The 15802-nt window shown below is 42.8% G+C and overlaps 2 protein-coding genes across 2 annotated transcripts; both read right to left on the reverse strand.

Annotated features, from left to right (window-relative positions):
* Positions 1 to 2922: 2922 nt before the first annotated feature.
* On the reverse strand, positions 2923 to 3813 carry LOC121412022. The gene has a single exon (XM_041604935.1). The coding sequence runs from the start codon at positions 3811 to 3813 to the stop codon at positions 2923 to 2925; it is 891 nt and encodes a 296-aa protein (XP_041460869.1).
* Positions 3814 to 7840: 4027 nt separating this feature from the next.
* On the reverse strand, positions 7841 to 14535 carry LOC121410936 (centrin-3). Its single transcript, XM_041603331.1, has 5 exons — positions 14442 to 14535; positions 12189 to 12324; positions 11525 to 11639; positions 10426 to 10617; positions 7841 to 8213 (listed from the first exon to the last, which is right to left on the reverse strand). Exons 1-5 carry the CDS (start codon positions 14456 to 14458, stop codon positions 8170 to 8172), a joined length of 504 nt encoding a protein of 167 aa, XP_041459265.1. The 5' UTR covers positions 14459 to 14535; the 3' UTR covers positions 7841 to 8169.
* Between the last annotated feature and the right edge of the window lie 1267 nt (positions 14536 to 15802).

Genomic DNA, 15802 nt, shown 5'->3' on the forward strand with positions numbered 1-15802 from the left:
TTGCTGAATTTAATGATTATCATTTTGCAGGAAAAAATGAAACATTTCATATGATAAAAACAAAGAAATGGTATGTGAAATCACTGATTTTCTAATTTCCTCATATGTACCAATTATGAAGCCCACATCAAAGATTTGAGAAAGAAAACCCATTAAATTTGAATTAACTTCCTGTTATACATCCTTTTGTATTGCACGCATGCGCCGAGACTGCAGCAGTACGCACGATGTAATGACGTAAACAATCAACAGACCGAACTCGCACTGCATGAGTATGTTTTGCATCGAAATTCATAGATTTCATATGAAAAAAAAAATCAGTTTTTAGGTGTCAAATAAACAAAATAATGAATGTTCTTTTCATTCGTGCAATGGACAGAATAATTCATTCGGTGAAAAATGAAATAATGATCCATTCATTTCATCTCATGAAGTATTTTGTCCATTGCACTCATAAACATTCATTGTTTGTATAATATAGTAACTGTCGCTAGGGAGCATATACCGTATGGAGAGCTTATTACCTGTACTTTCCATAGATCCATGGTGAATAAACGTTTGAAAGTGGTGATAGTTTGACTACCAAAGCAAGGTAATGATGATATACTTTTCAGTACATAATCAAGACATGCCAGGATACTACTGCAGGGTGCTACATAACGTTTTAGATGAACTTGCCTTGTTGGGCAAGTAAATTTTTAAATAGTTGGAATATACTTGCCTGAAATTTATTTCACTTGCCTGAAAAAATCCTTGAAAAAAAGTTTTACTTCTTCAAAAGAAAATATTATGGTTTTAGAAACCACTGACCTTTTTTTTTCTCTCTTTTGACATGAACTATGAAAATACTTACCTGATTTTCTTATTTACGAGATAACTCATACATCTACTTGATTTGCTAGTTCAGCCCTCTGGACTGCCATACCCGAAAAGAACTCCCAAGAATTTAAAAAGCACGAGCGCGCCCTCTCCCGTTCATGCTTACTACCCATGATCACCGCGCAATTAGCGTCCATCTTCCTCAACTTTTGCAAGCCCATACGTTGAAACATGTTGCTACGCAAGGCGGAGGGTCGGTGGGAGGGTATCAAGTAGATGTATGAGTTATCTCGTAAATAAGAAAATCAGGTAAGTATTTTCATAATTTACTTCAATAACTCCATACATCTACTTGATTTGCTAGACCAACACGGACTCAAACCGTAGGGAGGCATGTTTTCAATTGTAAGCCTAAGAAAATTTAAAAAACAAAAACAACGAAAATTAGGGAGAGGGGGAAAAAGCCGCAGCTGCTTTAAGCGCCGAAGCAGCAAATCTCGCCTCGCTGGACGGAATGTCCTTCAAGTAGAATGAAGTGAAGGAGTTAGCTGAGCGCCAAAAGGCGGCCCTCAAAATGTCCTCGAGAGGAATGCCCTGAAAAAGGGGCCATGACGAACTAATACCCCTAGTATCATGGGCCTTAGGTCTGGTTGTATCAGACAATAACGCACCAGCGCCCGCTGAGTTGATGGCCTCAACAATCCATCTAGAGATGGTGTCGCGGGATGCTGCTGAAAAGGGTTCACGTGAAATTACAAATAATTGATCTGAACTCCTAGACGATTTAGTGCGATCCAAATACCACTTTAACGCCCTCACGGGGCACCGCAATCTATCCTCTGAAATAGACGAAAAACTAGACAGAGGGGCCAGAAAGACTTCAACTGAACCAGAGGACATGGTTTGATTCTTTGCGATGAACGAGGGGGTCGGAATTAACCTAACACCCCGTCTCTCCCAGCGAATGTGTCCCGGCGAAACACACAGGGCATGGAGAGAACTTCGCCTTTGGTCCGAAGCGATAGCCATTAAAAACGTTGTTTTGATAGCTAAGTTATGGAGAGAAGCCTCCGCTAGGGGCTCAAAGGGCGGTTTGCAAGGGCCCTAAGAACTGCAGACAAACTCCACGACGGGGCTAGGGATTTGACTGGTGGACGCTTCAAGAAAAAGATTTTAATAACTCCGTAATGACTGACGAGTTAGATACTGAAGAGCCGTCCGTGAAACCGCGGTGCGTCGCTGTAATCGCGGACCAATAGCCCCTGATAGTTGCGATCGCTTTGCCTTTATCAAAAAGGCCAACCAGAAAATCTGCAATCGATGCAATCGAAGCAGAACGAGGATCGAGTGAGCGTTGACTGCACCACTCCGAAAAAATGCCAAGTCTGGAGTTGTATAAGTCCAACGTGGAAGCACGCCTGCTTTCCGAAACAAACTTGGCTGCCCGACCCGACAGACCTAGGGCCCGGGCATCCTCCCCGAGAGCGGCCACGCAGTCAAGTGTAGTGACTCCGGCCGCGGATGCCTGATTCCCGAGAGGGGCTGAGAAACTAACTGACTTGTCGGAGGTACAGTGAAAAGATCCCCCACTAACAAATCCAGTAGTTGAGGAAACCACGCCCTTCCCGGCCAGTTGGGTGCTATGAGAAGTACCCACGCCCTGTCCGCCTCCACCTTCCGGAGGACTTGCGGGATCCGAGAGAAAGGCGGGAAGGCATAGCACCTCTGATGTCCCCAGTTCACTGAGAAAGCATCGAGATGTGACGCTTCCGTCTCGTTTACTCGAGAGCAGAAGACTGGGAGCTTCCGGTTCAGCGCTGTTGCGAATAGGTCGATGTCCAGTGGCGGAGAATCAACCTGAAGATTTCTGGATTTAGTGCCCCCCTCGGAGGGGAGGCAACGCCCCCGAGAGAGGAAGTCGGCTATGAGGTTGTCCCTGCACGGTATGTACGAGGCAATCGGGACAATCTCTGCTGCACGCCACCACTTCCAGAGATCCGCAGCCAACGCGTCGAGAGAATCCGACCGCGTGCCCCCTTGCTTGTTTATGTATGCTGCCACAGACCTGTTGTCCGTACGGACCAGCACTGTCCGCCCGGTCAGCTAGTGCTGAAAGTGGCGGAGTGCGTTGGACGTCGCTTGCATCTCCAACACATTGATGTGAGGGAGAGCGCCTGGATAAGCCCAAGCTCCGGACACCATCTCCCCTTCGCAGTGGCCACCCCAACCGGAGAGCGAGGCGTCGGTGGTCACTGAGGCTGACGGGAGGGGAGTCTGTAGTGGCTTGCCCTGAGCCACGAAAGCTGGGCGAGTCCAGGGCGCTAAACTGCGACTGATAGACAGTGGCAGAGGAATCCGAGACTGCAGTGAGTCTACCCCGGGGCTGCAGTAGCGGAGATGTCTTTGGAAGGGCCTCATGTAGAGACGACAATCTTGTATTATGTCTACTAGACTGGCCATATAACCTAGCAACTGAAGCCAGACGCGGGCTTTCACGTGACTGCGCCCCCTTACGGAGTGGGCGAGAGACGTGATCGACCGCACCCTGTCTGGGCTGGGCCGCGCGAGTTGGTTCGGTATATCTATCCTCGCGCCCAAATACATGGGAACGCGGGAGGGAGTGAGCTCCGATTTCTCCCAGTTGATCATGAACCCGAGGCTCTGAGTCACCCGTAGTAGCAAGGAGAGGTGAGCTTGCAACTTTGCCTCCGAGTCTGCGACAATAAGCCAGTCGTCTAGATAGACGAAGAGTCGCAGGCCTTGGTTTCTCAAATAGGCTGCCACAGTGGTGACTATGCGAGTAAACACTCGGGGCGCCGGTCGCAGCCCGAACGGGAGGGCCCGGCGCGAAGCTGGATGGTTGGGAATGTGGAAGTACGCGTCGCGTAAATCCAGAGACACGGCCAGGTCCGACGCCTCCAGTGAGGGGAGGATCGTGGCTAACGTTTCCATCCGGAAGTGTTCGGCCGGAATGAACGTATTGATTCTCTTCATGTTGAGAATCATTCTCAATTTGCCCAAACGCTTGGGAATGACGAAAATCGCGGATAGACAAAGATTGGGGTTGTCTGTCGCCCTCTCTATCGCGTCCTTCTCCACCAGTGCGGCGATTTCGGCCGCGATGTACTGATGGTGGAGGAAGGCGGTGAGGCGATGCGAATCGCACCGTGCGGGAAGGCTTCTATTTCTATAGAGAAGCCGTCTCGCACGACGGATAAGATGTATGCGTCTTCCGTGATTTCCTCCCAAGCCGGGAGAAAATGCCGGAGACGCCCGCCTACCTTGCCTAGCGCTCGGGACAGCATGTCAAACCGACTGCTTCGGTTTGGGCGGCGCCCTCGAAGCGGGTCGCCCCCCTCTTCCCCTGCCTCTGCCTTCTCGCTGGCCTCGAGAGACTTGAAAGTTTCGAGACGGCGGTGCCGGAGCCTGGCGCTTCCGGGCAGCAGCAGAGCGGGGGTGGGTTTGCACCCTCGGAGCTGGAGGCTTCCTCGTCGTAGGAGCCGCCTCGTCTAGGGCGACCCCGTCACTCTCCGAGACCCCCAATTCGGCCGATTGAGCTCGGAGCGCCTGAAGAGGCGGGGCGAAAAATAAGGACTCCCCTGCTTCATCAATACCCCCGCTCGGAGGGTAGATGTGAGGTAGATACTTGTCAAGCAGCGCCTGAGCGCTTACTGAAGAGTCGACCGCGGGATAGGGGTTATCCTCGCACTGGTCGCCTTCGAGAGACTCCTCGTAAAGGGAGTCTCGCTCCATGGACTGAACCGGGAGGTTGTCCCCATGACAAGTTTCCTCCCCTGGAGGAGCTCCGAGAGCCGCGGGAGCCGTACGGCCTCTCGGCCGGCTCTCATGAAGGCAAGGGAGTCCAGTAAGCGCCGGGGTGGCCACGCGTGTCGGCTGGGACACGTGCTCTGAGATCGACGAAAATGCTGGAAAGCACACGCGATCTTGAGGTGCCCGGTTAGCCGGTGCACTGGCTGGCGATTCAACAGAATCGCTCGAGGATTTCCCGGGTGTCTGGTGGTTATTGCCCACTTGTCTCGCTTGATGCTCGGGGGCATCAGCGGGGTGAGTAGACGTCGAGGGTGGGGTGAACCCGCACTGCTCGAAAGCAGAATGTAGCAGCATGAATAGCTGTGACATCTGACCACCGACACAAGGGTCTGAAGGAGGAACGCCCATGGCAACAGGGCTGGCCGACCTCTCCTTCGTCCTTCGACCTCTTCTTCTTCTTCTTTTTTGCGGGCTCCGCCGGCGTGGCCGGGGCAGAAGAAGGCACAAGAGGCACGGGTGATTTCTTACGATTTGCCGCCCCTGGCAGGGCGGCCGCCAACAACGAAACTTCACCCGAATCTGACGGGGTCAGATTGTGGTCACAGTCTGATGTGTGACGCCTCTCGCGGTAGCAGAATGTAGCAGCATGAATAGCTGTGACATCTGACCACCGACACAAGGGTCTGAAGGAGGAACGCCCATGGCAGCAGGGCTGGCCGACCTCTCCTTCGACCTCTTCTTCTTTTTTTGCGGGCTCCGCCGGCGTGGCCGGAGCAGAAGAAGGCACAAGAGGCACGGGTGATCTCTTACGATTTGCCGCCCCTGGCAGGGCGGCCGCCAACAACGAAACTTCACCCGAATCTGACGGGGTCAGATTGTGGTCACAGTCTGATGTGTGACGCCTCTCGCGGTCAGGGGCTGGGCGATCTCTGCCGATGCTATCACGGAGGACGACTTAGACGACAGAGAGCCTGACCTGTGCCGGGGGGAGAGAACCGCACTCTCTCCCCGGACTTCCGGTGACCCGGTAGCCGGTGGGTCGCATAGCCCTTTGGGTGCTGCGGCGGCAGAACCTGGTTTAGGCTTGGAAGCCTTGGCTACCACTTTTTTCTTTGTCCGAGACCGTGGCACCACAGTCTCGGCCTTCCTACTCTTAGCATCCGACCGCAAATTCGGAATGCTGATTGACGCAACCTCATACTCACCGCCGCCGGAGGAAGCGGCCGACTTCTGTAAACTTGCAATCGGGACGGTCCCCGTGGAGGGCACCAGGTCCTCTGGGGCTGTGTTAGTCCCACTCATCGGTACCTCTCTCTACCCTGAAAAAAGAAAAACAAGAATTTTTTTTTTTTTTTTTATTATTACAAAGATCTCGCTTAGATTAAAAGTGGAGACCGGAGTGGTCTTTCCCTCCTCCTATAAAAAATTTGTTTGAGCAAACAGAACAATTCAAAAGGGGAAGGGTAGGGAGGAAGAAGAACCTAAGAATAGTTTAGGTATCTACCTGTAAGAAAATAGAAAGGAGGTCGGAGACTTTGAAAAAAGAAACTCCTACAAGGTTCCCCTACTATATTCTTTTTTTTTTTTTTGTGCCCGAAGGAAAAAATCGAAGCAAGAATTCAAAAATGAATGCAAGCTCAGAAGGGAACGAAGTTTCCACCTGCGAAGAAACACAAAAACAAGAATTTCAGAGCAGGAAGAAAAGGGATTGAGAGACAAACAATTCCAGATAAGAGAAATTTTACGATAATTTCCAAGAGGAAAAACGTAACCTCCTGTGGAAAGGTAAAGAAATTCAGAACAGGAGGAAGGAGGAACGTCTCTAGTAACGATTCCAAGAGGAAGAACGACACAGTAAATCCTCAAAAAGGAATCGTAGAGCCCGCCTGTCGAAGTAAAAAATATAAGACTAGGAGGGGAGAGGGAATTGAACGAAGAAAACAATTCTGGGAAAGGTCAAAAAATTCCTAACAGGAAGAAGACCCCACCTGTAAAAAAAAATTTTTTTTTTTGGGGGGGGGATTGAATAACCAATCAATCAAGTTATAATTGCGTAAGTCGAATTAAACAATCCCAGAAGAGAAAAAGGGCTTTAAGTTCCGTCTGTGAATAAAATATTAATCAAGAATTTTATTCAGAACAGAAAGGAAAAGGAATTGAGCTTTAAGATCCGCCTGTGAATAAAATATCAAGAAATTTATTCAGAACAGAAGGAAAAGGAATTGAGCTTTAAGATCCGCCTGTGAATAAAATATCAATCAAGAAATTTATTCAGAACAGAAAGGAAAAAGAATTGAAGAATTAATCAATCAATAATCAATCGAAAATCTTAATAAATCAATTCCGGAAAGCAAGGAAGGAACAGAGTTGAAGATCCCAACCTGCAAAAAGAAATAACAATAACACCCTCGACAACAAAGTGTAAAGGCTGTCTAGAATTTAATTCAAAAACGGCACCAAAAACCACCACACTTTGAACATGAAGAACAATAACCGTGGCAGGAGGTGAAGGCTTGCTGCCACGTAGGCAGACCAAACCCGGTGCCTCGCGAACGCGCTAGCGATGCGGCGCGACGAGAACCCAAACGTTAGGAAAACAATTTAAGTGTCACCAAAAACACGCTAAAAAGTCGCGCCGGGTGTAAATTCTGAACACAATCTTACACACAAACGGAAAGATCGAATTTAAAAGGGAGAATGCACATCAGATAAGCAAAAATAATATACCAAAGCTCAAAAAAGATTTGAGCTTTAGGAGACTTATCTGAGCACGTCTTGACAGATGGCTTGCCGAAAGCAAAAGAGGAAGATGGACGCTAATTGCGCGGTGATCATGGGTAGTAAGCCTGAACGGGAGAGGGCACGCTCGCGCTTTTTAAATTCTTGGGAGTTCTTTTCGGGTATGGCAGTCCAGAGGGCTGAACTAGCAAATCAAGTAGATGTATGGAGTTATTGAAGTAAATTGGTGTACCTCGTTCTTGCATTTTTTTACAAAGTGATTTTATCTTGCCCACCATGACCAAATTTAGGGTCGGTATATCATATCGAACCTAACTTGGGTCATTCTACTGTGAGAATTTTGCTTGCCCAATTCGGGCAAGTAGTTTTGGTCTCTACTTCAAAACACTTGCCCGACTATAACTTTTACTTGCCCTGGGCAATCGGGCAAGTGCTTATGTAGCACCCTGTTACTAGTCACTGACATTACTGCATCATACAAATTAATCCATCAAAACAAGGTGATGATATACTTTACAATTCAGTTATGACTTATGAGTAATATTTTCTATAAAGTCTTTGGTATGATGTTACAGCAGGAACCATAAAGAACGTTCATGAATAACTTGTGAAGTTGCATGATCTGGCGTTCATAAAGAATTGCTCAGCCTCAGGCAGAAGAGTTGAAGTTGAAGAACTTTCTTTGGGTTTCAAAACCATGGAATTGCATCTGACATCAAATCTTGGTCCTTCACCATAAAGCAGCCTCCTCACATACACATCCAAATTCATTTTCTATTTCAGGATTACTTGTAGTGACCTCATAGAGTTTTGTGGAAGAGTTTATGGGCTCTAGTTTGATCATGTGTCTCCTGTCATGATAGCTAGAAATTCATCTTGGTTGACTAGAAAAAAAAGAACAAAATATTTATGGAAAATTCATTAGTTCAATATCATACCACAGCATTGTTTGTGTGAAAACTCTTGCGTGATAAATTAGTAAGAAAACACTTTCCATTGAGACTGGGAATGATGAATTTGATTTAACTAGATACACTCTCAAATGTACACAGTGAAAATTTACGCCTCTACAATTACCAGATCAAGAATATATGCATATTATATATGCCTAAATTCTAACATTGTCTAAAATCTGTGACCCTCGCTCAACCTTGCGACCACCTAATCAGATGACTGATCCTCCAATATACATAAATCAAGTTTAAAGCTGACCCCTTGAGTTTTTACGTTTTAATAACAATGTATTTCAATGTTAGTAATGACCTGTGACCTTTATGACCCCCAAATCTAATGAATTCATTGTCACTCCAAAACGTATGCTCAGACCACGTTTGAAGTTGACTTGTCAAAAACTTCTTTGGTTCAGCGAGAACAAGATATTTATAGGTATGTAATGACCTCTTTGATCTATGACCTGATGATTCTCCAAAATTGTGACTCCTGAAGTTGAACCCTCCAATGATTAATATTGTAAGAACAAAGATTGGACAGACATTAATTAAAAAATTGGATGACCTTCTATGATTCTATAAAATCAATTCATGTTGGACAAATACTGGTAATTGTGTCTTGATTATGGTTAACCCCAAGAATTGAGGTGAATACTAGTAACAACAAGTGGAATGCCTCTGGCCGTCTCACCTGCATCACGCGGTTCAATATAGCAGCAGTGCTGACTTTGAATACTACTCTAACTCGCACAAGATGTTCAGTGATACATGGTTACTATTATGTCCACTTTTTATGAACTAGACCAATAAACTTACAGAGATATGATGGTTATCCAACAAAAAACCCCAACATGGCCAAAGTTCATTGACCTTACATGACCTTTGACCTTGATCATGTGACCTGAAACTCGCACAGGATGTTCAGTGATACTTGATTACTCTTATGTACAAGTTTCATGAATCAGATCCATAAACTTTCAAAGTTTTGATGGTAATTCAACTGATACACCCAATTCGGCCAAAGTTCATTGACCTTTGACCTTGGTCATGTGACCTGAAATGCGCACAGGATGTTCAGTGATATTTTATTACTCATATGTCCAAGTTTAATGAACTAGACTAATAAAGTTTCAAAGTTATGATGGTAATTCAACAGATACCCCCGATTCGGCCAAAGTTCATTGACCCTAAATGACCTTTGACCTTAATCATTAGGCCTGAAACTTGCACAAAATATTCAGTGATGCTTGATTACTATTATGTCCAAGTTTCATGAATCAGATCCATAAACTTTCAAAGTTATGATGGGAATTCAACAGATATCCCCAATTCGGCCAAAGTTCATTGACCCTAAATGACCTTTGACCTAGTCATGTGACGTGAAACTCATGCAGGATGTTCAGTGATACTTGATTGACCTTATGTCCAAGTTTCATGAACTAGGTCCATATATTTTCTAAGTTATGATGACATTTCAAAAACTTAACCTCAGGTTAAGATTTCAATGTTGATTCCTCCAACATGGTCTAAGTTCATTGACCCTAAGTGACCTTTGACCTTGGTCATGTGACATGAAACTCTAATAGGATGTTTAGTAATACTTGATTAACCTTATGGCCAAGTTTCATGAACTAGGTCAATCTAGTGATTAATCATGATTGATTTTAACAACTGATTGAATGAAATTATCAATGCAATCCATCATCCAAATGATTAATTAATAATTAAGCTTTGTGTTACGAAGCCCAGGTCCAAAGTAAATACAAATTGTTGAAAGCTGAGAAAGAATTTCAGAGTCAAATGTAGGCAACAAATTATGATGGTACATTCAAACATTTTATAAAATATTTGGGTGAATTTGTAAGAAAACAATGAATACTTAATGTGCATGTGTAGTGTGTTAGTGGCAACATAGCACAATCAAGGTATGATACCAGTGCAAGAAGCACAAGGCTTGCCAAGTGCTTTTGCACAACATTAAAAATACTTGAGATGCACTGTGGAAACCAGGGGAAATCTGGTCCCATGATCTTCATCTTTTTTTTGTCAAGTTATCTGCAAATCTGCAATTCATGGAAGAAGATAGCCATGTTTTTGGCTCATTGTGTGTAAATTATGTCATCAATGAGCAGTTTTTTAAACTCACTTTCTCCATCACCATCATGATCAAATTCATCAATCATAGCTCTGAGTTCGTCATCTGTCATGTTTTCTCCCAGTTCCCTAGCAACTCGTCTCAGATTCCTGATGCTGATTTTCCCAGAGTCATCATCATCAAAGAGCTTGAAAGCTTTCATGATTTCATCACGAGGATCTCTCTCCAACATCCAATCTGTGACTGGAAATAACAAAAGGCAGAGCAATTTTAATAACATAAAATGTGCCATTTGGAAAATAGTTTTTGATTGGTTAGAATATTCTCCTTGCCTCTGCATAATTATGTGACATGGTGGTAAAACTTCACTACAGCATGTGCAGCCGACATAAATGGACACCTGTATCATTTGAACTGCCTTTGAGATGTCTAATGGATTTACACTTGAAGAAAGTAAGAGATGTTCGAATGAAAGTAATTTCCTTATATTGCATAGTACATAATTATGTTATCTGTCAAGTTAACCATAAAATGTGAATCCAAATAATATCTCATCATTTACAAATTATGACCTTGATGACATAATAATGCACTTGACAAATTGTGAAGCTATGGGTGTATATATTCAAATCCACAGCATGCACTTCCAGTATATGTATAATATAAGACAAGCCATTTGGAAGGTTTTTAATTGGTCAGATACCCTATTATTTGCATTTTGTAAGACAAGATAACCATGGATAAACAATATCTGCATGCTTTTTCATATAAATACAAATTCTAATAAGCCAAGGTGTGCATGAAATATGTTACAATAATAGTGACATCAAGATACATAAATGCATTTCTTGCGTTGACAACTACACTGTATGACTGCGATTGATGACTCAGTCTAAACAATTTGTTACAATGAAGTTTCTTGTAATTTCAAACGTCATGTGTAACAATCATGCCTAATGTCAACAAACATAAATTTGCTTTGAAATGTAAATTCATAGATTAAGACTTTCTCTCATGAACATGTTCAACTTATGGCTAAATTATCAGATAAATATATTTGAATTATTCTAAATTCATTGATACATAGGAAATGAGAATTGTGGAATATTGCATATGATTACAATTATATTACCTCCCTAATTCTACTTACTGACTTCATTGAAATCCTCAAAAGTAATCTTTTCTGTTCCCTCTCTGTCATAATCCTTTATCACTTTCTTGACATCAGCCTTCTTCACCTCAAACCCAAGGGCTTTCATAGCGACCTAGTGAAAAGTATGAGACAGAGAAAAATGGTTAAAGGGATTAAACAAATCAGGTCAATAGTACTACTCCATTGTCTTATATAGCTACAAATCCTGAAATGAATGAAAATAAACATATTGACTTGAAATTCCCTCTAAGATACAGAAATATGCAGCAATTATTTTGTACTTGCCTTAACAATTAGTTTAGTAGTTGGAGAGGTGCATTTTGGATTATCAATCAATTGCTTTGTCAGCTAGAATGAAAATGACTTCTGATAAATCACAAACACAAGTAATAATTGTTTTATACAAAGAGTCTTGTTTGCACATACTATGCAGTAAGTTCTCCAGAAACAATTGGGCATTACATATTTTTTTACCAACAATATGCAAAATTTGAATAATTTATAAAAAAGTCAGCAGATATAAATATTGTCCTCTAGTTGCACACTGTGACTTAAATTAAATATCACTAACTGATATTCAGGTAAATCATCTGAATAAAAGTAACACAAACATCCTAAGCATCAGCATAAAAAAAACAGTATTAAAAGTTTATGTATTTACCTTGAGTTCATGATAATCAATGGCTTTATCTTTATCTGTGTCAAAGAGATCAAATGCTTCTTTTATTTCCTGTTTTTGTTCTTCTGTTAACTCTCTCCGCTTCCGTCTTCTTGGCTTTTCCACTGCAAAATCTGATCTGTAATGAAAATTATACAGATTACAGATGCTTTATTTAGTAAAACATTACAGATTGTGTCTTTTCTTGATGATGCAATCATTTGATATATTATTACATTTCTTACGAAAATGGATATAGATCCACTCATCCAATGTACAAGGTTATGTCCTGTGTTTGGATTCCCTGTGTTGTAAATAATATGAGTAACATGCTGTTACTCGTTATCCGAGTCCCCTCCTATGGAAAATTAATAGTCTCAACACGGGAAAGGGACTCGGATCATGAGGAGTAATTGGTCAGTTAAAAAGTGTTTTTAGTGTGATTAATTTGTTTTATTTAGTCTTTTTGATCATTGTTTCATCAACTTGGAAGAATATACCGCCACAGGAGAGAAAAGAAAAGATTATTTTTGTCATTTGAAAATTGTCCGAGTCAATGGGAAAACGTGTGGTGGAAGGAAGTCCCCGTTCAGTGGGAAGCTTCGCACCGTTTCGCATCGCGAACAGTCAATAGATTTCTTTTGAAAATATTTTCCAACCGTGGATTCCATTGAAACAAGATTGCTGATATTTGAGGTGTGTCTCAAGTTTGTCCCCAGTGACTTGGATGACGATAAGGCCAATATTTTCGCAAATATGATGCTTAGAAAATTAGGTGGTAGATAAGGGGTAGTTCCAACATAAATGTATGTCTGGCGAAAATTCCATAACGTTACTAGAGGGGGGGGGGCATAGTGCAAACTAGACCAAAAGCTTCGGTCTCTGTTTATGTTGGTTGTTCCGCTGTTCTACATTGGCTTCACTCCCGGGGGGGGGGGGCACTCGGTATATAATGCATAGTGGGTATGTGCCGCGGAGGGGACCCCCATTTTTACACTCAAATTTCCGTTCCAAGGCATAGCATTTTTGCCTTGTTGAGAAAAAGAACACAGAAAGCCGCTCCAAGGCATAGCATTTTCTTCTTATCGAGAAAAAAGAAGAGAGAAATCCGCTCCAAAGCTTCGCATATTTTTCGTTACGCCGCTCCGATCGCGTTGAATGAGCTGCAATTTTGGTGAAAAGCGGCCGCAGAGCTCCCCGGCGGAGGCCGCGCTAGCTGCATCATGCACGCATGACCGTTCCGTAGGGAGGCATACGCGCTCACACGCTGGCGATCCGTTCCAAGGACCCCCGTTTTCACAAACATTTGTCGTTCCGAAGCCCGTTCCGAGGACCCTCCTTTTTACAATAAGCCCGCTCCAAGGCCCCCGTTTTTTGTCTCGCCTGCGGCACACCCCCACCACTTTTTTGGTCGAGTGCCCCCCCCGGGGCTTCACTCACCAAAATGAATACAGAGACCGAAGTTCTCGCGTGATCTGTAGCTGTACAGGGCCAGGGGACTCAAGTCAATGGCCAAATGTTTATGTACTTTAAGTTCAGATAAAACGGGGGAGGGAAGTTGCACGACAGCCGAAGCTTAAGTCACTGTTTTTTCCCCTTTTAAGTTATAATTTATAAATTAGTTAAATTTCAAAGGGGAAAAAATTAAGTTTATTTTTCCCTGTTTTGGTAGATTTCACTTTCAGGCGCAGGCCAAAACGGAAAAATAATCTCTATTTTGGTTCAATTCTTTTTCAATATTTTTAGGCATTATCGTGATATTGGGAACCACCGTTCACTTCATACAGCAGTGCTTTATTCAGTCACACGAACGGTTCCCCATTTCCACCTCCATTCACTTTGTACACAAGTGCGCGTACACAAGTCTACGAGTGGTTCCCAAAAACACGGATTTGGCCTATTTTTATGAAATAAAGACAAAAATTAATGTGCCCCTTCGCTTCGGGGGGATTTTGCATTGTTCACCCCCTAATGATGGTGGCTGCACGATAGCGAGCCGTCTATGAAAAACTCCTCGAAACAGACGGCTGCCTGCCAGCTGTCTAGACTAAGTGCAAACATAGATATGATCAATTAGTGGGACAACACCATCAACAAGCCGAGTGAAGCGCGAGAGCATTACGAATAACGTTAACTTAGCGCCGTTAAGCCGCAAACGTTAGTCAAGTTACAGTTAAACTGCCAATCTTTGATTTAAAACAAAATACGGAACAATATAGCAATTACAATGCTGCTGATCATTATGTTATCACTTACCTCAATGATAAACTCATATTTCGTACTTTTTAAATTCAATTTTCAAAACAACTTCATGCACACAACATTAATAATAGAGGGCGCATATTATATCACAGAACACAGAGATACGATCTTACGTATACGTAAGCTCCCGAAGGGAGCTAGAGGGGCAACTCTTTTCGCGCGTTTTTGATTTTCCATAGGTTTTGTACATAACAAACATGGCTGCCATTTGTCCAATTTGAAGGTTGATTTTGGAAGGTCAATGTTTAATTCATGAGTAATGACGTCAAAATACGCACAATGCACTTGTATGATTGGATAAAACGCTAATGTTTTATTCATGTCCTCATGCATTAAACATTTTTTTCCGTCCCACAATTCCCTACGATATCTGTGCGAAGTGTCGTTCTTTTTGATTCTGCGAAATTCAACTTTTTGAAATACAATAGCAAGTCTAATTATCTGTTTTTAGAATTGATGTTCGAAAACATGATTTCTGAGTGAACTTCAAAGGAGCAGAAAATCTTGGAGGAAACATTAATATCAATCTAATGACATTCCATAGAAATAAAAGTAAGTTAAGTTCAATTCCTTACTTTGATCTTAGTTGAAATTGTTTTGTGTTTGCTGGGGTTCGGCGTCGATTGCATGGCTTTATGTTCAGTTTACGGTACAACGCAAACCACAATTTCCATATTTCCATTTCTTTTTCCTGTCCTGATCCTAAATAAGTCTGAAATCTGACTGACATATTTTCTCAGAAAATAACATATTTTTTCGTAGAACTAAGTTGGTTAATTGGGATGCTTCATGTCCGCCCTTATTAAATCTGTATTTCAATTCTTATTGTCAAATATCAGGGGTAGATGTGGACTTGTTTAACGGCAAAGCTGCATCAAAATTAAGCCAAATACCGATTACCGATATAGCCAGAGCGGTATGCGGACTTTGATATTGCCGGTGCCAGCCGGCTGCGAAATTACGGATGTAGGCTAGGTCATTAGGTGTTGGAAATTAATTGTCAAACAAGATTGAGTTGAAATTTGAAGTTATAGGCCATGGGCCTAGTACTGATTTTTCGACACCGCTATTTCAATATAATTATCTGCATTTAAAATGAAATGAAATTAAATCTGAATGAACTGAATTTGTTTGGAATGATATTGGTAGATTTTTCCATGCTCATGCCATGGGACATGGAATGATTTGAGACAGATGTTAACGTTTTTCTTTTTTTAAATAAAAGTAAGGCCCAAGGATAGGTCTAACTTAGATATAGATTTTGAAAAATAAAATTCTAGATCTGTCTGGTTTGACTTCTTTTCTACAAAGATTTAAGTTACCTTTATTTTAGTTCCTGGCTGGATCATTGGACT

The sequence above is a fragment of the Lytechinus variegatus genome, chromosome 3 (genome assembly GCF_018143015.1).
Source record: "Lytechinus variegatus isolate NC3 chromosome 3, Lvar_3.0, whole genome shotgun sequence".
In the NCBI taxonomy this organism is placed as follows: Eukaryota; Metazoa; Echinodermata; class Echinoidea; order Temnopleuroida; family Toxopneustidae; genus Lytechinus; species Lytechinus variegatus.